Raw genomic sequence first — 25,062 nt, 5'->3', positions numbered from 1 at the left:
CTCGAAGGCGGCGCTTGGGCGGGGAGGCTGGGCCTCGGCGAGCTGAGGGGAAGTGAGGCGCGGCGAGAGGCCGGCATGAGGTGAGGCGCCCCGTTTAAAGCAAACGAGAGCGGGAGGAAGGGGGCCGGGGGCTCACCGCCGCTTCCAACGGCGGCAGGGGAGCTGTTTTGGGGTTAGTTTTAATGCTTGACGTTTTATTGTGTTTTTATGTGCGCTACAGGCCGCTGCGGAAATCCAGCCGGAGGGACGGCCTATAAATATTACTTTCGTTTTTTCCTTCCCTCATATGGCTAGGCAAAGGCACTCTGCGCGCGCTCAGAGGCACGCGTCCCTGCAGCGTGGAGGGAGAAGGACCCTTTTTCTGTAGGCCAACTAGGCCTCTCCCTCCTGCCTCTGCTCCGCGCAACCACTGCAGGGCGAGAACATCCCTAGCAGGCCTTAAAAGCGCTGCCCAACCTTCTCCGGTTCTTCGCCTATTGCAGGGTTTCCCCAAACTGGGGTTGTGTTTTTTGTTTTGTTTTTTGTTTGGACTACCATTCCCATCGTCCCTGGCTTACTGGTCGTGCTGGCTAAGGATGATGGGAGTTGTAGTCCAAAATAATAACAAACTGGAGCCCCAAGTTTGGGAAACCTTTTGTCTGTCGTGTAATGAAGAGGCATTGGGACATCTTTTAGAGCACTAGTTATGGCTGCAAAGATATATTAATGACACACGGAGTTCATAGATTCGCAGAGTTGGAAGGGACCCCGAGGGACATCTAGTCCAACCCCCAGCAATGCAGGAATCTCAACTAGAATATCCATGACAGATGCCCCACCTGATCTCTGTTTGAAAACTTCCATGGAAGGAGATTCCCTGAGAGAGCACTGCCGGACAGCTCTTACCGTCAGAAAGTTCTTCCTGATGTTTAGTCGGAATCTCACTTCTTTTAACTTGAATCCGTTGGTTCAGGTCCTAGCCTCCAGAACAGTTGTCACTGTTATTATTTATTAAATGTGTTTGTCACTTTATCTCGCCCAAGGCAACCTAAATTGACTGTTCCCCCATTTCATAGGTCCTTGTTTGTTTTTGTTTTCTGCTTTTTGCTCTTTTTATTACATATTAGATGTTGTTGTTGTTGTTGTTTTATTTGTACCCCACCCATCTGACTGGATTACCCATTATATGATGTATAATGGTTTTTGCTACATATTGTCAAAAGATAATATTAATACAAAACAATTAAACATTGGTTGAAGGTTGAAGATCCCAAGCCAGGGAGAAGCCCAGCAACCCTCTAGGGTGAATTGGCTGCATTTTGCTATTGCTCTGAAGGTGTTTCATGTCATGTTCAGGCAAAAAGATCTTATCCTTCTGCAGCTTAAGGTAAGAAGAAAAGAAGAGCCCTTCTGGATCAGGCCAAAGGCTCATCTAGGTCTAGCATCCCTGTTCTAAAAAAAAAAAGGCCAACCAGATGCCTGTGAAAAGCCAGAATGGAGGACCCGAGTGAAACAACACACTCCCCACCTGACATTTGCAGCAACTAGTGTTCAGAATCATACTGCCTTCGATCCTGGAGGAATAAATAAATAAATAATATACTACTTATATCCCTATGGGTGGCTTCCAACAGAATAAAAATAAACAGAATACAGTGGTACCTTGGTTCTCGGATAAATCGGCTCCTGGACACCGCAAACCCAGTTTGCGAATGCTTTTTGTAAGCCGAACGTCCAACACAGTTTCCGCTTGAGTGCAGGAAGCTCCTGCAGCCAATGAGAAGTCACACCTTGGTTTCTGAACAGTTTCAGGAGTCAAATGGACTCCCAGAACGGATTAGGTTCAAGAGCCAAGGTGCCACTGTAATAATAAAAACAGCAAAACATCAGACATAAAAAGCTTACCGATACAGGGCTGTCTTCAGAATATAGCCATATTGGGAACTGTAGTTTATCCCTTCCCCCCAGCTACAATATGCAGCACCCTTAACAAACTACGGCTCCCATAATTCTATGGGAGGAAGCCGTGATGGTTGAAGTGGTATAAATGTCTTAAATCTATGGTGTGCATGTGAGCCAAGTTCTTTGCCTTCTCTTATATGACCAACTTTTGAAGAGTGCTGGCCCATTCTCTCTCAGTCTTCTCATTGCCAGGCTAAACATACCCAATTGTTTCCATTGTTCCTCACATAACTTGTTTTTCTACGTCTGATCTTCTCTTAAGAGTTTATTTACTCAAAATACCCATCTACCCCATTTCATTTCCCAAGGAGATATCAGCGACAGAACTGTTGTAATAATAATAATAATTTATTATTTATACCCCACCCATATGTTCTTTAAATCAAGTTTTCCTTTAAAAAGAAACTCAGTGAAACTCAAAGCTATTTGGAAGTATCCAGAAGGCCCGTTGCCCAAATTAAGGATCCCTGTGTTTATTATCAGAGGCACCTTCTTGCTTTACTTGGTACAAGGATAAGCCTGAAGATTCTTAGGATGTGGTTATTCAGCTGCTGAGGGAAAATTGCTCCACATTTCAGGGCCAGGGCTGCAGGTATTTGGGAATAGGCCCCACTGATTTCGATAGGGCTTACTTTTGAGTAGACACAGGATAGCACCCTGCCATTGACAACAGGGCTAAAATCTCGGGTACCAGATTTGCTCCACAGGGCTGCAGGAACCCCTAGAAGAGTTGTAGGCGGCATATGGGGGGGAAACAGGAGGAGGTGACAGTAAGAGCTGTTCGGCAGTGGAATTTGCTACCAAGGAGTGTGGTGGAGTCTCCTTCTTTGGAGGTCTTTAAGCAGAGGCTTGACAGGCATATGTCAAGAATGCTTTGATGGTGTTTCCTGCTTGGCAGGGGGTTGGACTGGATGGCCCTTGTGCTCTCTTCCAACTCTATGATTCTAAGATGGGGAGAACATTCTGTTGCACAAGCAGGAATCCTTGTGCTTAGGAATGTTCACATAGCACTACTTTGGATACAAGCCCAAAACTCCTTCCTCTGCCAAGCTTCCAATTCGTTGCCGCATCAGTGTTATCTTTGGGTTATGTAGAACAGTTTCGAATAATCTCATACAAGTGCAAGTGATTTTATGAGAACTGTACAGACATGTGGATTTGTAGCATTTTTTCCTATTTTTTTTTATTGAATGCTTACATAATGTCTATAAAGTGAATGATTTACCTTCTAGGGTTTTCAGGCGATTAAACAGCTTGCCTGCTAGCCTCCTGAAAGTGAGATATTTTGGAACAACTTGCTCAAATACATCATTTCAAGCAGTCTGGACATTTTGCGGTCAGCCTCTTAATAGGCTTCCTGGACATCTTGCAGCAGCTCGTAGAAATAGTTTGTGCACCATGCCGGAGGTACCTGAGCAGAAATTTGACCTTGACCTGCACTCGCCACATCCCAGGGTCCGTGGAATGACCACCCTTGACAGAGCTGCTTTCAAAAGGGATGTTGTCATCCCAGCTCTGAAGGTTAACAAAGACCTCCTGAGCAAGCTGGAGAAGCCTCTCAAACGAGTGCTGTTGAAGCGCCCAGGTCTCAAAAGAGTTACTGAAGACCCAGAAGATGAAAGCAGAAAGTTTCTTTTATTAGATCCTCATGCCATATCCGACAGCTGTTCCCTGGGCGAATCTGAGCAACAGATCCTGAAGAGCTTTAACATTAGCCCTGAGATTGTCAAGTATAACCAGGAACTGACATACGACCATTTCAAGGTGGACGAAATTCTGCAGGCAGTGCTTCCTGAAGGTCAGGAAGTGACCACTGCATTCAGCAGAGTTGGCCACATCATTCACTTGAATCTGAGGGACCATCAACTTCCCTACAAACACATAATTGGTAGGTTAAGACTTACATCAGAGAAGTCTTGTGTGGTTATTTCCTAAGCAATGACTGAGCTGTTTCTTTCTGAAGCAGTGTTACGTATGTCTGAAGTATGTATTTTACATGTACTTTAAATACACGGTGTGGATATGACTAGATCCAAGCTATAATGTTGCAAAAATTCTGGAGAGACTAAAGTGATCTCTCCCATTCGTAAAGGCCTACTGATAACTCATTAATGGCTGGAGGAGGGCAAGCATTGTGCCACATTCCTTGGCAAGGGCAATCAGCATTTCTTCACTAAAAAATTTAAGCAACAGCCTAATGGAAATGGAGTGGGGTTTATTTTATATGTTCTTTATGAGTCTGTATCATGGACATTTAAATCACCTGCCTGCTTTTTTAAAAAAGCAAATTTCACAGCCCGTTTCTCTGCCTTTCAGGTCAAGTTTTCCTTGACAAGAATCCAGGAATCACCTGCGCTGTAAATAAAACCAATACCATAGATAATGCTTATCGGAATTTTCAAATGGAGGTATTAGCTGGAGAGGAGGCCAATATGATCACAAAGGTACCAAGAATTTTTAATGGTATTTTCTTGCATCAAAAAAGCGGGGGATTAAAAATCTAACATTGAGAAAGCAGACAAAGCAAAGCGCAGACATTGCAGAAAGATACAGTCTGACATATTAATTCTTTATTCCTCTCTGTTCCATAGACTTGGCAGTCTGTGTGTTCCCAGATGTCCAAGTCTAGCCTAAATGAAATCACAATTGTTCATAAGACTTTGGTAGGAAGAACGTAGCTTAGTGGTGGTCAAATGTATAGATGGATATTAATTTTTAGAAACCACACAATCAAAGATGCTAATGAACTCTTGAATTTTTAGAACCAGTTCAGAAACCAGGTACTGATTTTGCTTCTTTGGGAAAACAATGTCTTCCTTGTGCATTAGAAGAAACTGTGGGTGGTATTCAACTAAATTATTGACCAATGCCACTTGCACATCAAGACTGGCCTCCATGCTGTCCCCAAATCTGTTCCAGAGAATTGGGGGGGGGAACCCAGAACAGATTTAGGACTTATGGTATGTCTTCTACTTGGGATCTGATTCCGGATTAGAAAAGGCAAACACACAGCACTATTTCTGAATGGCACCCACATGTATCACAGCTTTCACCTATGGAGTACGCTTGGCCAGGGGCATGATCATTTCTCAGGCACTGATAGTAGGTTTTGCATGCAAAAGATATTTGATGGGATAGATCTTGATGTAGAAGGTGATGCACGTATCTGTATTTTACCTTCAAAAGCAGCTCATGAATACAAAATAAAATGTGTGAGGCATCCTTTACTCGGGAATTCTGGACCAGAGAGATTCTAGCCTGCTAGAGATCATCCCAATATTTTGAACCCTTGCAGGTTAAGGAGCACCATATCATGTACGAATTTGATTTCTCCAAAGTCTACTGGAACCCCCGCCTCTGCACAGAACACATGCGCATCGTCGGTCTCCTCAAGCCAGGCGACCTTCTCTTTGATGTCTTCGCCGGGGTGGGGCCTTTTGCGATTCCAGCAGCAAAGAAGGGCTGCGTTGTATTTGCAAACGACCTCAACCCTGACTCGTACAAATGGCTGCAGCACAACTGTAAGCTAAACAAAGTGGACAGAAAAGTCAAGGTCTTCAACATGGATGGCAGGCAGTTCCTGGAGGAGCCAGTGAAGGAAGAACTGACCAGACAGCTTTCTTTGAAGGAGCGGAACAGCTGCCTGCACATTGTCATGAACTTGCCAGCCATGGCAGTGGAATTCTTGGATGCCTTCAGGCACCTCTTGGATGGAGAGCCGGGCAGCACCAGTCTTCCCACTGTGCACTGCTACTGCTTTTCCAAGCACGACAACCCTGCGCAAGATGTTCAGGAGAGAGTCGAAGCCTGCTTGGGAATCTCCTTAGAGGGCCTTTGCTCTGTGGAGCTGGTGAGGAACGTGGCGCCCAATAAGGAAATGATGTGCATCAGCTTCAGCCTCCCAGCCAGGGTGTTGTACAAGCCGCTGTCTTCTCTGAAAGGTAATAGAGCAGGCATGTCCAAAGTCCGTTTCAGGGGCTAAAACCGTAAAAAAAAAAACCCTCAACAACTTCAACCCCAAGAAAAGCTCAACAACTCAGGGGTAAAATCATTTAAAAAGGTCAAAAACCTTGGCTGTCCCTTTGGTCGGCCCTCATGGTCCTTCACTTCATCAAATCTGGCCCTCTTTGAAAAAAGTTTGGACACCACTGTAATAGAGTCAAAGAAAGAGGCAGGACTGCTGCAAGCTTTTAGGATCCCCTGTGAATCCTTTGCCTCAGATCGGACGTTGAAATGGGGATTAGGGCTGGGCGATACCTGGTTTTCAACATACTGTACAGTAGTGATATATCGCCAGTTAAACATTGTGATATATCAATATATCACAATGTCTGAAATAAGGATGGAGCTATGCAGAAGCATTGGGTGGCTTTACAGTTTTTTCCTGCATCTTGGTTTTTGCTGGCACCTGCGCTTGTGATTCGCTGCACCCTGCAGGATTCAGAGGAGAGCTGAGCAGGCAGAGTTAGCAGGGCTGCAGGAATCAAAAGCAGCGTTGGCTGCCTTCAAGACATGGACTTCAAACCAGTTTTTGATGATAAATCGATATATCGCCCAGCCCTAATGGTGGCCCTTAACCTGTGTAGGAGGCCGAGGGGGGGATGTACTTCTAGGGAGGAAAAAGCATAAAGGCCACAAATAAATAATGTGTTACAGGTGCAGATGCAACTGTTTTGTTGCTGTGCATGCATAGGGAAGCTGCAGCCAGTCCCGATTTCTCAGCACATGAATACATAGGGAAACAAATGTGTGTGTATTCCCACATGACCTTCTATGTGCAGTTCTCCCTGTGGGAAGTTCACAACCTGTGATGCGGCTGCATGTCTTGGGGCATGTTGCAAGTGTGTTGTCAATGCCTCGGATGCTTAATAAAATCCTTTTGCTTTGCTCCTGCTCAAGTTTTGTACTGAGGATGACCCCAAATCCTAAGAGCTTTGCAGGTGTGCATTGAGGTGTTGCCGATGGTCGCTTTCCAACTGCAGGCCCTTTGCCTCCCATTGAATTCTGCTGCTGCAAAGGGTTCCTGAGCTTCAGGAGCAGCAAGAAAGGCTCTGGTGGGAATGGAGGCAGAGCTACAATTCCTCTGCATCCTGTCCCAGGGTCCCTTTATTGTACCTCCCCTGCCCCTCCTTTCTCCACAGCCACTTTACATGAGACAAGTTTGAGAAGTGTGGTTTTAATTTTGCTCCCTAGTTCCAGCTTTAATTTTTTTTCCTCCAGCTTCCTTTTTTTAGGACCCTTTCCCACCCCCAGGCAGCCTCTTGACTGTGCTGCCTACATCACCACACAGCCTGCTGTCGCTGTACCATTTGCATCCACTGCCACACACAGAACCGGGCTGCTTTTAATGCCACATCAAACCCACTTTCAGACGTGTTTTGTGATGCCAACAAAACTGCCCAGCCACAGGCAGACCGCTGGCATTTGCATGAAAGTCAGGGGACTGGGAGAAAAACTTAAGGGTCTCCCCCTAAACTGCTAGAAATCCATACATGCCTGCAGATCCATTTTGAGTCAGAGAGTCTCTCATCTTTTACTTGTAGGTGCAGATAATCCCCAGGAACCAGCATCTAAACGCCTGCGTCCAAATGAAGAGCCCCCTGAAGAAAAAAAATAACCTGATGGTCTAGGAGACTTTGTGGGTACCGTTCCAGAAATGATGTCTATGCAGAACTTTTAACTCCCATCTTTCAAGGGAGGCAAGCAGATTGCATTTGTTCATCAGAACTTGTAAGGACAGCCTCTGAAAAATGGTATTAACAGCTGCTGTGCTGATTATGCCATGATCAGCTTTGTTTCTTTTTAATTCCGTAACAGTTGAATGGGGTACTTAAAAATAAAAAAAAAGAATATTAAATGTTTATTTTGCCACACTTGGTAGCATCTTCTGTTCAGGTTGTGTGCAGTCATTCCCCAGCCAATGAGAAACTGAGGTGAGAGGTTAAAGGAACCAGGTGAAACAGCCTGTGTCTTTGGTAGCCTTGAAACAACACCTGTTCCTGCCCCTGGGCTGCTTCAGGAGGAAAGGCTGGGTCTAAATTGAATAAACAGATAAACATGACCATCTCCTAAGCAGGTTATCTTATGAGGTGAAACCCAGGCCATCACTGTGTTCATGCCAGATGAACAGGTGACCAAGGTGGCAGCAGCAGCAGCAGGTCAAGGGAGCACCAGGAATTGGCAGTGGGCTCCCAGCTGGGATATAGACTACAGAAAGAGTGCAACTAAAGCTGACTCTGGATCCCAGCCCTGCCCATGTTTGAATCATGACAGAAACACATTCTGGGTCTACTTCCGCAACCCAGACCTACCCAAGCCAACTGGTTCTCTCCGCAACACACACAGTGTGGAAGTGCTGCTGTAAGCCTTTAAAGCCCTCTAATGACCCAGAACTAGATTTTTTTAAAGGACCACCTTGAACTATGTGAACCTGCCTGGGTCTTCAGCTTGGCATCAGAGGACCTGCTCTCTAGCCTGTTGTTAGTAGACAAAGGTGCCATGGGCTTTGAAGAAACTCAATCTCAGGACGCAAGGGAGAAACGTGCTAAGAGGAAGGCACGCTTGGCAAATCCACACCGTGATCAACTCCCGCCTGGAAACCAATGTCCCCACTGTGGGTGGACGTGTGGATCCAGAATTGGCCTCCACAGTCACTTACGGACCCATTGTTAAAACCATGTTTATGGAAGACAATCTTACTCTGCTACGAGTGATCACCAAAGAGAGAAATATAACTTTGGAATTGTCTCTGGGAAATTTATCCAAATTTTTCACTTCACATCTTTCGATAGATGCTGAAAGTCTCTCTCCCCACCCCCTTTTTATTTTGTTTCAGAGAGCACTGTAAAATTATTTTTAAATGTTGGTATTAATGCTGCTGTGTTTTATATTTTAAATATTATAGTTATTTTTAGTAGTGAATTTTATTTTTGAGCAAGCCACTTTTGAGGTTTTTGTGGGGAGAAAGCAGGCTGTAAAAGTCATTGAAATAAATAAACATCATCATCCCAAATTGAAATCAGCAGTCACTCTGAACACAGTGCTTATCTACACCAATCTGCCTTGCCTGAGAAATGTCGAAAGGCACATTTAGGTGCTGCCTGGATGGCTGTCCGAAGTAACTCATTGTCGTCATTAAATTTATTTCATTCATTTATTTTATAATTTCATCGATTTCAAAGCAATGTACAATATAATAAAACAAACCAAGCAGCTGCTTTGCTGTTTGTGAAGAAGCAAGAACTTTCCAAACAGGCATTGGAGTGGCTGAGTTGCAATTTATTGTATTCCCTGGGAGAAAAGAACAACTGGTACAATTACGAGGTTATGATGCAAGCTGCAGACTGAATAGCTTTTCTGTTCTGTTGAGGGGAGAGGGAGAGGGAGAGAATCCTTTGGGTGCTTGTCCTTCCGACGCTATGCATCATTCCACTGAATTAAAATTAGCATATTTAGTGGTATAGGATTGTGGCTAAGAGACTGGATTGCAAATCAGGAAGTTGCAACCGCCATGAATTCAGGCATTGGGCTACAAAGCACTTGCAACTCTCCAAAGTTCTGTCTAAATCAGTGGTTCTCAAAGGGTGTGGTGTGGCACACTGGTGTGAGGGGAGGAAGGCAGGTGTGGCAGGAAGATTCAAGGACAAAGAAACATTTGAACATTTCAGTTTAGTATAGTATATAGTATCAAAATATTTATTTGAAGAATATGGATAGATATCTTTTCAAAATGACAGTGGCATTGTCGTGAGCATGATGATTGGCAAAGAAGCTGCCCTGCCCTGTCCTGGCTGTTCCTCTGTGGCTTGCCTGCCCCCACCACTGTTCTGTCATATAGGCAATATATCATATAGGCAGCCATGCAAACTGCAGCATGATGACACCCTTGCAATTTTATTCTACAGCAGGAAAGATAAGACGTTCCTAATAGAGCTGCTGCATTCTGCGGCACAATCATTCTAACTTACATAATTCAGAACGCAAAGTAGAATGAATTAGAAATCAGTCCCATATCCGGTTCTTGTATCGTACTTCAAGGAAGGAAACCCCCATTTGCTTGCATTAGGAGAAGCCAGTGTTATGGAGATGAAAGAACTTTGCGCTTAATGCAGAGCTACAATATATAAAAGTAGCATTTCAGTGCTTGTGCAAATAAAACCCTGAAGTGCAGCAGCAGAATCTGCAGAATTTAATAACAACGATCTAACTTTATTTTAAAAATCTTTTACAAGTCTGGTTCTGAAACCTCAAACATACAAAACAAAATCATTCTCTTCCATTAGCCTCTAGCTGCAAAGTGACTAGAGCCTTTCCCACCCTTACCCTCATTCCACCAGTGAAAAAGAAATATGACCACCATTTTAAAAAGAAAGTTTCTGTACATCATGTTTTTAATATTTATGCGCAGCTGGCTTCACACACAAAAAAGGAAGGAAAGACAGACGGCAGCCTGGCCAGAGTGCAGACGGCAGCAATTTTCACCTGAAGTTTTTTGCTTTGCTCGCTCCGCTCCAGTGTCTGTTACTCCCAGCCTAGCCAGGATGCCAAAATAGCCCGCTGAAGGCATCTTGAAGGGCTCGATGACAGGCAAGGGAGGAAGTATAGCCACCAGCGAGATCTTGTGGGGAGGCGGCTCGGACGTGGTTTAGATACCTAGAACAAAGAAAGGCATTGTCTGAGCTGAGAAACAAGCATTTCATGCTCCGGGATGGGAATTGAAAGAAAAGCCAATTTCTCTGGTTCCCACCGCTGGGATACACTGCCACAGACACTGAACACTTCTCAAAACCTCGGAATCGGAAACGGCAGAGACCAAATCTGATTTAACACTCCTTGTTGGATTAATCATTCACATAATTAGAGAGGGTGAACGGATTCAGTGCCTCACCTGGTTCAACCACCTCCTGCCAGGAGTCAGGACGCCCAGTACCAAAAACTTCAACAGATGCCTGCCCAACATTTTCTCGCATATCCAAGAAAGGAGATGGAAAGTTTAAGCTGCTCCCATATCGCTCCCATCAGTACAACTTTCATATGAATGTGATTGAAATGGTTTCGAAGCTGCTACGCAGGAAAGAGCCCAACAACATAAAACCTATTCACCTGTTGTGTAGCCCAGCTTTGGGAAATCTTTAGAGCACTCATTATGGTTGTAAAGAGATACTAATGACTCTGTGTGAGTTCCCAGAATCCTAGATTTGCAGAGTTGGAAGGGCCCCTGAGGTTAATCTAGTCCACCTATTGGTGAATAAATGTCAAGAGCTAGACGTCCACCCCACTGGGGATCTCACATCGCCTCTGTCCAACATTTACAACATTGGTGGGTCCAATCTTCTTGTTTCTCCTCTTTAACCTATAGCATGGCTCTCATATTAACATTGCACAGTTACTATTGCTCAGTAGCGCTGTCAGCCCATAAATACCGCCTGAGCCTTGATGTGCAGCTGGTTTTGTTACTATCTTTTCAAAGGGATGATGTTTTGAATTGAGCAACACCTGAATGGTCACCTCTGACTCACTCCCATACCAGCTGAGACAGAGGCAAAGGGATCTTGGCCACCTTCCCACTCTGTTTGGCGCAGCAGTGCCCTTACGATGCACCATGGATGCTCGTACCCAAGGGTTCCTCTGTGCGGGAATCAGCAGGGGTGGCCGAAAGAGAGAACCTGGCCAATGCCTCGGCGGCTGTTTTATGCTAGGAAGGAAATAATTAGAGGAGCCCTTTTGGGGTGGGGAGCCTGTAGCCCTCCAGGTGTAGCTGGACTACAACTCCCATCATCCTTGACCACTGGCCACATTGGCTGAGGCTGATGGGAGTCAAAGTCCAACCACTTCTAGAGGACCACAATTTAAGGAGGATATTGGTAACTCGGAACGGGTGCAGAGGAGGGAACCCAAGATGATCAAGGGTCTGGAATTGGTTCCCTTAGGAGGAAAGTTGAAGAGATGGGGATGTTTAATCTGGGAAAGAGGAGATTGAGAGGAGATAGGACATCCATCTTCAAATATCTTAAGGGCTGTCCCATGGAGGATGCAGCAAGCTTGTTTTCTCCTGCTCTGGAGGGTAGGACTTGAACCGATAATAATACAGTAGTAATAATAATAATTTATTATTTATACCCCAGCCACTCTGGGCGGCTTCCAACAAAATATTAAAATACAATGGTCTGTTAAACATTAAATGCTTCCCTAAACAGGGCTGCCTTCAGATGTCTTCTAAAAGTCTGGTAGATGTTTTTATCTTTGACATCTGGTGGGAGGGAGTTCCACAGGGCGGGTGCCACTACCGAGAAGGCCCTCTGCCTGGTTCCCTGTAACTTGGCTTCTCATAGCAAGGGAACTACCAGAAGGCCCTCGGTGCTGGACGTCAGTGTCCGGCCAGAACGATGGGGGTGGAGACGCTCCTGAAGTCACACCGATGACTTCAATTCACAAGAAAGGAAATTCTGACTAAACATCAGGAAAAACTTCAACAGTAAGAGCAGTTCAATGGTAGAAGAGACGCTCTTGGGAGGTGATGGACTCTCCTTAATTGGAGGTTTCAAATGTGAGGTTGCTCTATAATTCCCCTCCAGCTCTATAATTCTATGTTTCCATGCCCCACCCAATGTCTTGGTTGGAAGTTAATGAACAGAGGTGAGGAAGTATATTGGAGGCCAGACAGGAAGCCCATGGAAGACCTGACTCCCTCCCTCTCCCTGCTCCCTGGCTGTCAGTTGCTTATCTCTATCGTAAGGTGTTATCCTGTCATAAATGGGCAGCTGATTGTCTCAGCCCTTCACAGACACCAGAATTCCGAATGAAAACCAGCTTTCGCAGTTCCACCTCAAACCAGCAAGATTACAACTCGCTGTTTTGGTTTCGCCCCATCTCTTGGTCCAACTTGCCTCCTGGAAAGGTAGAGTCATTCCATCTCTCCACTTGGCAGCTCAAGCGTAAACTTGCAACCCACCCACAGATTCTCTCATACGCTTCCCCGAGAAACCTGAAACAGCTGCAGTGCTAGCTGGGGAGAGAACATGGGAGGGACCACCAGTAAAACAGTTGCATCTTCTAATTTACAGCTAGTTTCCGTGAAGGGTGCTTAAACGAAGCCTGCTTTTACAGGGAAGATGTCATAAGCAGGAAGATCCCACCAATGTTGTAAAAGTGTTAAAGAGATAAAGGTCTGTCCACTGACTTTAGTAATAAGCTTACATACACATTCAACGTTCAAACCTATTATTTAACCTCTCCACTGAGAAAACTGAGTGGTCTTGATTTCGATTGTTCACACAAATGCACTGCTGGATAAGTGTTTAATGGTTCTTGTGTTTGTTTCAAAACCAATAATTTTTTGTTTCTTTGGTTTTTTTTTAAGGTGGGGGGCTTTAAAGGATGAATTGATTAATTACGGTTTTCCAAAAGTCTCTGTCTTGCACCTAATAAAGAGAACAGGCAGACGCGAGCACTATTTCTAACCTGGTTATTTTTGTGAAGATGCTACGTAGACAGAACAGGGAGGGCAAACCCCCAAGGTCAGTTCTGCTGCAGTGTCTCAACGGAAGAGGCAGAAGGGGGTCTGGCCCCTACACTTGCCGAGGCATCCAGAGACCTCTGCGTTTCCTTCCAAGGGGAAGGAAACTCGTCACTCCCCTGGAGTACTTAATCTGCCCACAAACAAAAGCTAAAGGGATCACAAGGCACGGTTTCCTAATCCCAAATGGAAGAAAGCTCGCGTATAAGATGACTGGGTGTATAAGACGACCCCCAACTTTTCCAGTTAAAATATAGATTCTGGGACATACTCGCCATATAAGAAATACGACCTGGCGTATAAGACGACCCCCGACTTTTGAGAAGATTTTCCTGGTTTAAAAAGTAGTCTTATACGCAGGAATATACAGTACAGTCGTACCTCGGGTTACGAACCGCTCGGGTTGCGAACAGTTCGGGTTACGAACTCCGCAAACCCGGAAGTATTTTCGTCGTGCGCGCATTCCGCGCATGCGCAGAAGCAGCGCACGGGTTTGCGCATGCGCAAAAATGGCACTCGGTTTGCGACCTTTTCGGGTTACGAACTGCGACCCAGAACGGATCGTGTTCGTAACCCGAGGTACTACTGTACTTGTGATTACTCGCTGGTAGGCATGCCAAGCAATTCCGTCAGAACGGGAGACTGGAGCAGAAATGGCGACAAAGCACACATTAATCAGAGATCAGGAACGGAAGTCATACAAGCGAATCCCAGCAGTATTCACTATTGCTTTTTTAGTTCACAAGTGTTGTGCAAATGATTAAGTTATTTTCTTCATCAAGTTCCAACATTTCCCTTCCATCAAAATGCCTCAAGCCAGCAGGAAACACAGTCAGCAAAGGGCCAATCACTCCAACAGGATAAAACCTTTCTCACTTTTGCAGGGCTCTCAAAATCCGATCGCCAGCACTGCCTCCAAACACAAAAAGGTGTTGTTTGGCCAGCAGCCATCAAGAAACGGATTCTATGTTAATTTATCAAATCCTTTCCGATAGCCGTCTGAGTAAGAGGGCGGCCCCGGATCTAGAAGCGGCAAACTCCCCCAGTTAATAACATTTGATGAGGGTCAAAGGTATGCTGGAAATGTAAGGAAAAAGAAGGGGCCTTTTATCATATGTGGTGGAAATGTAAGGTAGTAAAAGAATTTTGGGAAATGATATATAATGAGTTTTTTAAAATGTTTAAAATAACCTTTTATTTAAAAAACCTGAAGCCTGCCTTTTAAGAATTCTAGGTGCTGAAATCCCAAGGGAGCAGAAAAGACTATTTATGTATGCGACCATGGCTGCGCGGATGTTATTGGCCCAGAGATGGAAAGAAGATTTAGTCCCGACCAGAGAAGAATGGCAGATGAAGTTGATGGATTATGCTGAAATGGCCAAAATGACTGGAAGAATCAGAAATCAGGAAGACCAAAATTTGAATAAGGAATGGGAGAAATTTATAACTTATCTTAAAAACCATTGTAAGCAGTTAAAATTGTTAGCAGGATTGGAATAACACTTGTAGTATAATGGTGAATTTTGGATATAATGGAGAGATAAAAGATTTGGAGTATTATAAAAGATGCAGGAGGAAATGATTAAAAATAGGACCCAAAAAGGGGAGGGAGGAAGTCCAGGAGTCTCTGCAATCTTGTTTCTATGTTGTATGTTGGATATGTGACTGTAAAATTCTAATCTGGAAACCAAATAAATTTATATGAAAAAATAACAACACTTGATGAATAGGGCAAAAGCAGCAATGAAGGGCAGTCGAGCCATTCCTCCACCCAACTGCCCCCACCAGCCTTTGGCCATCTCTCAGGGGTGCTTCAAAAATCTGCTTCCTCATATGCAAGACTGTGTACATGGGAGGCAAAAACATATCCCCACCCCTTAAATATTAAATTTGCATTCCTGCTAGCCCAGGAAACATTTTATCCTTTCCTTTAGGTTTCTTTGGGAAGGGGGGGGGGAACCCAAAGGCGTCCCGCTTCAAATGACAAAGAAATTGGTTTTGGCACATTTCTTAAAACACCTCAGCAGAAAACCTAGTTTGCCAGCAGGCATCTTGAATTGCTCAAGATGTGCGAATTGTGAATATTTGTTTTGAGCAGCCAAGCAGGAGGTTTAATCCAATATTTATACGTTGGAATAAGTTAAGTGCTGCCTAGAAACAAAAGCCAGCCGTCTGCTGCAAACTGGGGACCAGTCTTGGGGGGGGGGGCCTCTTCAGCCGTGGTTTCACAAGTCCAGGATTGGTGGGGAAGGGACCCTTAAGTCTCAGTGGGTCCCATTCATCTGTGACAAGGTAGGTGACAGCTTGAAGGACTGGGGAATAGGGCTGGGCGATATGGTTTGAAGTCCATATTGTTATATCGGTTTCATGATTGTTGACCTGGCAATATATCGTGAATCATGATGTGTTTCTGTGTGCTGTGCAAAAATAACAAAGAGGGGGAAACCGTGAAGCCGGCCAATGACTCTGCATAGCTCCATCCTTATTTCAGACATCACGATATAGCGGTATATTGCGATGTTTAGCTGGTGACATATCGTGATGTTGAAAACCAGATATTGCCCAGCCCTAGTGGGGAATAGCTGGTGTTAGTGCAAGACTGACAGAAGGTCTTGAAAGCCTGTGTTCGGGGAAACTAATCAGCAGTCACGTGCCATGTGATAGCCTTTTGTCTCTCTTGGGGCAGGGCCCAGACCTAGCCCTGAAAAGGCAAAGCGGTTCTTCCTGGAAACATGGGCGACGGAAGCATCATTTGCCCTATCCTGTCCTCGCTTGGGCAGCCTGAAAGCGTGCGTTACACAGACTGTCAACAGTGCACCATACATCTGCAAGTATTTGGCATGCAGATGTTTCCCTCCTCAAAATCTGCTGCCCAGATGTCTTAAGAGACGGCATGGGGAAGATAAGATTCATTCATTCGCCAGTTGTCTGACAGGGAGGGGAGAAAGTTGCACACTCACTAGAAAACGTTGCTGGCTCCCTGATTTAACCTCAGCATCACAAACGGGGGGGGGGGGGCAGGACAGTACAGCAGCTTTTTAAAGTGGGAGAAAAATGCAGAAATATGTTCTTCCTAACTCCTTCCCTCTCCCTTGGGGTAAAGGTAAAGGGACCCCTGACCATTAGGCCCAGTCATGACCAACTCTGGGGTTGTGGCGCTCATCTCGTGTTATTGGCCAAGGGAGCCAGCATACAGCTTCCAGGTCATGTGGCCAGCATGACTAAGCCGCTTCTGGCGAACCAGAGCAGCACACGGAAATGCCATTTACCTTCCCGCTGTAGTGGTACCTATTTATCTACTTGCACTCTGGCATGCTTTCGAACTGCTAGGTTGGCAGGAACTGGGACCGAGCAACGGGAGCTCACCCTGTCGCGGGGATTCGAACCGCCGACCTTCTGATCGGCAAGCCCTAGACTCTGTGGTTTAAACACAGCGCCAACCGCGTCCCAATCTCCCTTGGGGCAGACTCATATAATTGGAAGGGATCCCAAGGGTCATCTAGTCCAACCCCCTGCAATGCAGGAATCTAAACTCAAGCATCCATGGCCAATGGCCATCCAACTTCTGCTATAAGACCTCCAAGGTAGGAGAGTCCACAACCTTCCAAGGGAGACCGTTCCACTGTCAAACAGTTCCCACTGTCAGAAAAGTGTTTATTGGTGTTTAGTCGGAATGTGCTTTCTTGTAGCTTGAAGCCATTGGTTTGAGCAGGAGAAAAGAAGCTTGCTAGTACGATTGATCCAGATCCTGGACGTAAGCAGCCAAAACAAATCAGCAAAAAGCCTTGCAATGCATTCAAGCAATGTTCAGGCCTGCTTCCAGGGGGAGGGAGCACCGCAACTATTATCACTGTCATTATTGCCACGATCATTATTTTATAGATGAGTGTCATCAATACACATCTGCTGGTGCCCATTGGGAATGGTAAGCCAGGGAGGTCGACAGGATTTGGAGCCAGGGCCAATGAGAAGTTTACCATTAATTCTAGTTTACCTCCCAACCTCTTCCTCCTTCCTGATGGGTTCTACAAGGGGCGACATAGAGACCGAGGAGGCAGAAGGAGACAGGCAGCTCCACCCCCTGCACTCAGGTCTGGCCCAAGACTCTTGTTGGAATAAATGGAACTTTTAGCAGGATATATAGGATATATCCTGCTAAAATATAGGATAAAAAAGACCCCCACGGTACAAACAATAGCAGGGATTTTCTACCTTGTCCTTGGGAGGTCTCCCAATGTTGATCTCCTGCTCCACGGGCTTCTGCAACCCCACATTCTTATTGCTGTTTCTATTCTACCTCCACAACCTATCCTGTTGGTTGGTTGGTTGGTTGATGGATTGATATAGATGTAAACCTAAGATCTCAGGATGGTTTACAAGATAAAAATACAGGCTAGAAACACAAAATAAATAGTCAAAAGAAAAACAAAACAACACCCCCTCCCCACGAATTCATTTAAAAGGCTGTGGAATATTAATCGGCCCAAGAAGAGGAACATTTTTGCCTGGAGCCTAAGAATATACGATGAAGGCACCAGGCGGACCTCAAGGGGGAGAGCATTCCACAAATGGGGAGCAACTGCAGAAAAGGCCCGCTCTTGTGTTGCCACCCTCCAGACCTCTTGTGCAGGGGGCACACGGAGATTATCTAGCCATCCTAGCCCAGATACTGCAATGATTTCATAAATGTGTCCAGGCAAAACCAGGAGGATTACAGAAACTGCCATTCCCCTCCTAAACACGTTTACTGGGATAAAAGTCAAAACAGATCAAACGTACCTCCAAGCAACTTGTTCTGGGGGTTGCGCCCCAGAGTGATTTGCATAAAACTACTGATTTGCATAATTCCAACTTGAAAGAAGCATTTGAGTTTCCTTTAGTCGCCGGCTTCCTCACTCCACAATCCCTATGCTCCTGTTTCGACATGCAGGGAGTGCTAACTTTACATTTCCTTCCATAATTTTTTTTTTAGGCGACTGAGGTTTTCAACAGGTGCAAATACACCCTGCTGAGAAAGGCCCATGGGTTATGCTGGGTAACAAATGCCTTTTTAATTTCTTTCTTTCTGTGTGTGTGTGTGTGTGTGTGTGTTTCGAACAGCCACTGGTGTCTTAGATTACAGCAGTGATCTCATCCCTACAACATTCCGCATGCCATCGCTTGGCTGCGCAACAAGGTCGGCTCCAACCAGCTTTTTCAGCACGACAAAAGAAAGCAGAAATCTGCCTCCCCAAATGCACAAGGGAATCTGCTTCCCTGGAGGCCGAGCCTCCAAGCACAAGCCCCTGCCTGTTCATCAGAGCCGGCAAACGGAGCTCGCTGGGGGGCCTCCTCCTCCTCTCGGCCTGAGCTCCTTCCGCCCACCCTCCTCCGAGCTGGGGCCTGGCTTAGCTCGAGGCATTCTGTAGCGGACCCAGACACCTGGCCCTGCATTTGTCATTCTCCTGAGGTCATCGGCCAGCTGTCTGTCCTCTCAACACCCGGCTCCGCCAAAACAGCCAGCGCATTTTCTGCTGCACTCGGCTTTCCAGGTCCGAAACCCTCCAGATAGAGCAAATCAATCATCTCTCCGCAGAAACAACTGCAAGTAAGCATTTTCACATCCTTGAGCAGCTCGTCTGCCTGGCAAGGACACTGCAGTCGAGTCCCCGGGCCGGAATCCGGCAAACGCGCTCCCCGCTGCATGGTGGGGATAGATTGCATGCTCGGGGACCGCAGAGCATTTAGGCCATGGCTAAATCGGGCTTCGCATGCATCTCGCTCTGCAGGGAGGGGGTGAGAATGCCAGTGAGCGTGAGGGACACTTCTTCATTCCCATTGGCTCCCCCTTGGCTTTCTGCTCCCTCTCATCCACGTACACAACTGGGCAGAATCCGAAAGCTTGAGTTTCTCATTAGACCAGTGTTGCCATTCCCCCCGTCTCTGTTGAGCAGGGCACTCAGGAAAGCAGGCAGCCACAGGAGCAGGCCACAAGCCACTTAGCTCTGACATACTTCTGAAGTACTCTCAAAGACTTCGGCGGAAATGGAACAGAGAAAAGGAGGTTGCGGGTCCTGTTCAGCAAAGCCGACCATTTGAACGCAGATCCTGCTGAACCGACTGGCTTGATTCCTTTCCTGATGAATGGCTAAAAGTGCAAATATGACACCTTTAATTGGCTTTTGCATCAAAGTTCGTGGCTGATCCATCAAGGTGGTGGTGTTGGACATAGAACAGAAAAAACCCCTGCTCAAATCTCCCTTGGCTCAATCACCGCCTTTCAGCCTAACGTAGGTCGGGGGGGGGGGGAGGCTATCAGAAGCCACAATACAGTACTGATAAGCAATGGTAACAAAGAGGATAATCTCAGAAATAGTCTGGGACTGTGAGAACTGGCAACTGCCATCCACAATGCAATGCGGTTGTTTCCCCACATGCCACAATGCAAGAATTTTAGCACAAATTCCCTTTAGATCTATGGATTACCCTTGCTGAAACTAAGTTCCTGCAAATTCCCCCAACCTCTTAATTTGTTTTGAAAATCCCCCTGTTGCGCAGCACAGACTCCACCTTGCATGACTCTGGTCGCAATCACTCACGCACTCGCCATGTATTGAATGGGCACCAATGTAAATTTGCCCCCCAATTATTATTTTTTTAGAAAAGGTTAACAACAATCGGTGTAGGTTGGCGTTGCCAGCATGACAAAGTGCCATTTTGCTTCAGCTGCTGTGAGTGGACAGCCAAGGATAGGTAGCCTGAGCTCAGAACCCCAGGCAAACTCACCTAGGTCACTTTTCCCATCAAGCTGGATAGCTCAGTCGGTTAGAGCGTGGTGCTGATAACGCCAAGGCTGCAGGTTCGATCTCTGAATGGGTCAGCTGCATACTCCTGCCTCGCAAGGGGTTGGGCTAGATGATCCTCAGGATCCTGTCCAACTCGGCAATTCTATTATTCTGTGAGCCAGCCCTGATTCCAAGTGAGCAGAAAACAGTCCAGACGAACTCACTGCCCCCCTTTTTGTCAACGTATTATGAGCGCCATTATTCTTTGGCTTCTGTTGCATCAAACACTGCGCCTGTTTTTCCTATTTGTTACAAAGTCTGTACATAACTCACTGCGTTTTATTGTCCCGCTCCATCTCACCATGATAGACTTTCCAGAGAAACGCAGTTAAAAATACAAATAAGGGGGGAGCAGACAAGCAGAGAAGTTCAGCTTCCTTTTAGAGTGAAGACAACAATGAATGAGGATGCTAGAGAAAGGAGGACTTAAAAAAACAAAAACCATAGAATCCAAATCCATGTTTGTAGATGATATGGTTCTGTGGGGCTAATACGATTTCCTGAAGCCGCAGGAGCCAAGCCATCAGAACCGAAGTGTGCAGATATCTATTTGTGACTTTGCACACCTGGGAAAGGAAAAGAGCTAAGAAACTTGTTGTGCAGAGACAGCGTTTCTCATCCGCTGGAATTCTTCACGGTTGCAGGAGGAAACCGTGAGACACCCATTACGAATTGCAGCCTCAACAACAAAGCCGTGTTGGGGGAAAATCAACAAGAAGTTATAGATATAAAAACTAAACTGGTTTTTTTTTTAAGGACAACATCTTTTTCTGATAAAAGGGCTGCATTTTCCAGCTGGTGCAAAGGGTACTGTTGGGATAGAGCCGGCACATTCAGTGACCAAATGGAACATTTGTCCCTGGTACCAGGTACTAGAGAGGGGCTCAGCCAATTCCTTCAGTGCTTGTCCAGACTGAAGGGCCCCTCACGGCTGACCTAGTGTTCTTTGTTAATGGGAAGAATGTACTCAGGGCCGGCCCAAGACATCTTGGCACCTGAGGCGAACCACAATATGGCACCCACCTCCCTGCTACAGAAGGGGTGAGTGAAGATCGGCATCAGCAACAAGGGGGGAATGAAGATCTGCACTAACCTGCCGCCTGAGGCAGTCACCTTGCCTCATGGGTGAGCCGGCTCTGAACGTACTGAAAGATGGAAGCATCAATTGACATGTCAATGTCATGCGATTTTATTTTGGGGTGGGGGGCGTACTACCTGTGCTAGTTCCATAATCTGCCATCCAGACTGACAGGACTCGTCACTAAAATTACATGGAAAGCACCCAGAAAAATGTCAGCCAGGGAACAGGTCTAAGGCAAACTTGCACAATATGTCTGCACTAAACCACTTCAGCCTGAAGGTGAATGCACAAGAGCTTGTGTGTCCCTTAACCTCAAAAAGGCTTCTACGTATGAAAGCTCTGAGTTATGTTTATGTAGGGAATTTCTTTTTATATGGGGGAATGTCTGAACATTCAACGGCCCATCTGCAACTTCAATTGATACTGCCTGGCAACTGATTATCAAGTGAGACTGGTGATCAATGGTTCCAGCTCCCAGGCTTGGTGGGTTTAGGGAACAAGAAAACTGATGTTCTGCCCTGAGCTCCAACGAGGCAAGGCAAGAGCTGAGGCTCAATACTAATGGAGAGCAGAGTTTAGATGTTGCTTCGGCAACAGTCAGCCTTACACCGAGCCCTATATAGAGGCAGTTGTTGTTGTTGTTGTTTATTTTATTTTTTTAATGGTTAAAAAAGACTTTATTTCAAATTTCAAAATGTACAACAAAAGAAAAACAAACTTAAATGAGGTAAAATCAATCATATACATAAATACAATCCCCTTTACCCGCCCTTTCCCTCCCCCTCCCGCCTATACTTCCCTCCGCACTTTTTCGACTTCCTTTTCCACTCTTGTATTCACCCATGCATTTACTTCCAATATAATTCCACTTTGCTATTAAGATTTCTAATTTATTATTTTTGTTTTTATTTCCCTTCATATCCCCTAGTCTACACATATTAACATATCTTCTTTCGAACAATGTTTCCTCATATACTCATCATAACTTTCCCACTCTTTTCTTAATTTCTGCTTCGACTGATTCCTTACAGCTGCTGTTAGTCTTGCCATCAGTAGATACTCGCTTAATTTATTAATCCACTCTTCCACTGATGGTATCCTAGCAGATTTCCATTTTGCTGCTAATTGTTGTTGTTGTTTAGTCGTTTAGTCGTGTCCGACTCTTCGTGACCCCATGGACCAGAGCACGCCAGGCACTCCTGTCTTCCACTGCCTCCCGCAGTTTGGTCAAAGTCATGTTCGTAGCTTCGAGAACACTGTCCAACCATCTCGTCCTCTGTCGTCCCCTTCTCCTTGTGCCCTCCATCTTTCCCAACATCAGCGTCTTTTCCAGGGAGTCTTCTCTTCTCATGAGGTGGCCAAAGTATTGGAGCCTCAGCTTCAGGATCTGTCCTTCCAGTGAGCACTCGGGGCTGATTTCCTTCAGAATGGATAGGTTTGATCTTCTTGTAGTCCATGGGACTCTCAAGGGTCTCCTCCAGCAGCATAATTCAAAAGCATCAATTCTTCAGCGATCAGCCTTCTTTATGGTCCAGCTCTCACTGGACATAGAGGCAGTAGGTCTGTCCAAACTACAACCTCCACCTTTGCTGAAAGTGGGCTCTCCAGTTAAAGAGGCCCAGCTTGCTTCCAGCAGTCTTACTCTGAGGAAGTGGGAGAGAGTCTGGTTGTCCTGGGGCTTCCGCAATAGAGCATTCTTAAGTCAGAAGATGGCAATGTGATATCATCAAGTTGTACTAGTACCACAGGCTCATCTGGCAGAGGTGCAATTCCTCTTCTGATTAAGAGGAAAGAAAGGGAATCTTAGAATCACAGAATTGTAGAGTTGGAAGGGATCCCGAGGGTCATCTATCCCAACCCCCTGCGATGCAGGAATCTCAACTGAAGCAGCCTTGACAGATGGCTATCCAGCCTCTGCTTAAGAACCTCCAAGAAAGGAGTGTCCACAACCTCCCAAGGGAGACAGTTCCACTGTCAAATAGCTTTTACTGTTTGCAAGTTCTTCCATTGGAATTTCCTTTCTTGTAACTTGAAGCCATTGGTTCGAGTCCCACCTTCCGGAGCAGGAGGAAACAAGCTTGTTCCATCTTCCATGTGACAGCCCTTTAGATATCTGAAGATGGCTATCATATCTCCTCTCAGTCCCCTCTTTTCCAGATTAAACATGCCCACCTTCTCCAACTTTCCTCATAAGGCTTGGTTTCCAGACCCTTGATCATCTTGTTTGTTCTCCTCTGCACATGTTCCAGCTTGTCCATAGCCCTGACTCCAGGGCTATGGCACTTGAGTTACCTGTCTGTCTGTCTGTCTCTCTCTCTTATGTGGCCTCCAAAAAATAAGGGGTATTTGAATGTCTGGCAGAACCAGTGTTGCTTATGTACACAAGCTTTAGCAGCCTCTACCTGATTATCAAATTCCAGCTCCTACTTTAAAACATACACACATCCAAGTGCAGCCTGGATAGCTCAGTTGGTTAGAGCATGGTGCTGATGATGCCAAGATTGCAGGTTCAATCCCTGCATGGGGCAGCTGCATATTCCTGCCTTGCAAGGGGTTGGACTAGATGATCCTCAGGGTCCCTTCCAACTCTCCAATTCTATGACTTAATCCAGTTTTCCTTATACAGTTGGTTACAATTTTCTTAAATAGCCTGTCATTTTAATCATTGTTCTGCACTGCTTTTAACAGGGGGTTGTGTGTGTGTGTGTGTGTGTGTGTGTGTGTGTGTGCGCGCGTGCGCGCGTGTGTGTGCATGTTCTCATAGTGCACCGCCCTGGTATTTTGTGAAAGGGCGGTAGAGAAATACTTGTGTAAAGAACAAAAGGAGTTGGAATTGCTGCATTTTCTTGAGCACATGAACCTGTCGAAGGAAGCATGGATCTTCGGAGGAGGGAAGAGCAAGTTCATGACCCTGTGGAGGCTGTCTGAAAGCCCGGCACCGAGCGGGCACCATGAAAACTGCTTGCTGTAAGCTTTCCGAAGGCACAGAAAGTGCTGCATCAAACACTAGGTGGCAGGAGGATCTGTCTCATCGGGGCCACCTGCAAACAGACATGTGCTTGCCGAATAACTTATCCCCGGGCAGATTTTCAATGCATGGGAGGGCGAGGGAGGCAGAGGCCAGTCAGGAAAAGCTATTTTTGTGCTACTGGTTCCTTCTGTCAGCAATGCGGGGTGTGTTTATGTGTGCTGTTATTCGGTGCACAAAGCCCTAGAACTGCCGGGACAAAAAGCAATATTGCATTCATAACCAGCTTTGCATTTTGAGCCTCACCCTAGGAAAACATGGGCGCACGGCTAAGGATCCACACCTGTCCACACAAACGCCCTGGGAGACCACCTTTCCCCTGTGTGCTCCATTTAGAACCCCCTCTAGAGTGTTGGTTTATAGCACAGCAAGTGCACACACGGCTCTAGTGTAAGAACAAGAGACCCTCTATGTTCCCTGGGCTATAAATGAAACCTGGACCTCCTGCGTGCGGAGTAAATGCTCTGCCCCTGAACCACAACCTTTCCCCAAAAGAGTACGGGAAGCTCTGGGTTCCTGACACTGACTGGCAGCTTCTCTCCAGGGTTTCAGGCAGGGGTCTTTCCCAGCCCTGCCTGGAGATGCTGGGGATCAGCGGGAGGCTGGTGCCCTTTGGGACTGGTAGGGCGGAAAGCAGGGAGACCAACAGCAGGTGGCGCTAGAGCCAATGGCA

General features: G+C 46.0%; 2 protein-coding genes and 1 non-coding gene across 3 annotated transcripts in view; 2 read left to right on the top strand and 1 right to left on the bottom strand.

Annotated features, from left to right (window-relative positions):
- Nucleotides 1–9: 9 nt before the first annotated feature.
- On the top strand, nt 10–7,814 carry TRMT5 (tRNA methyltransferase 5). The gene is made up of 5 exons (XM_035104276.2): nt 10–80; nt 3,174–3,829; nt 4,258–4,385; nt 5,237–5,882; nt 7,485–7,814. The coding sequence occupies exons 1-5, from the start codon at nt 76–78 to the stop codon at nt 7,556–7,558; spliced, it is 1,509 nt and encodes a 502-aa protein (XP_034960167.2). The 5' UTR covers nt 10–75; the 3' UTR covers nt 7,559–7,814.
- A 67-nt stretch (nt 7,815–7,881) lies between these two features.
- The window catches only part of MNAT1 (MNAT1 component of CDK activating kinase), a 126,203-nt gene continuing 109,022 nt past the window's right edge, over nt 7,882–25,062 (bottom strand). Inside the window, exon 8 of the mRNA XM_035104252.2 lies at nt 7,882–10,593. Within this exon, the coding sequence (XP_034960143.1) occupies nt 10,473–10,593 (121 nt within the window). The 3' untranslated portion in view covers nt 7,882–10,472. The remainder of the gene's footprint in view (nt 10,594–25,062) is intronic.
- TRNAI-GAU (transfer RNA isoleucine (anticodon GAU)) lies at nt 23,816–23,889 on the top strand. The gene has a single exon. It is a non-coding gene; the product is annotated as a tRNA-Ile (tRNA).

This window comes from Zootoca vivipara, chromosome 1 (genome assembly GCF_963506605.1).
Source record: "Zootoca vivipara chromosome 1, rZooViv1.1, whole genome shotgun sequence".
Lineage (NCBI taxonomy): Eukaryota > Metazoa > Chordata > Lepidosauria > Squamata > Lacertidae > Zootoca > Zootoca vivipara.
The sequence above is the reverse complement of the archived record's forward strand: the minus strand, read 5'-3'. Positions and strand labels throughout refer to the sequence as shown.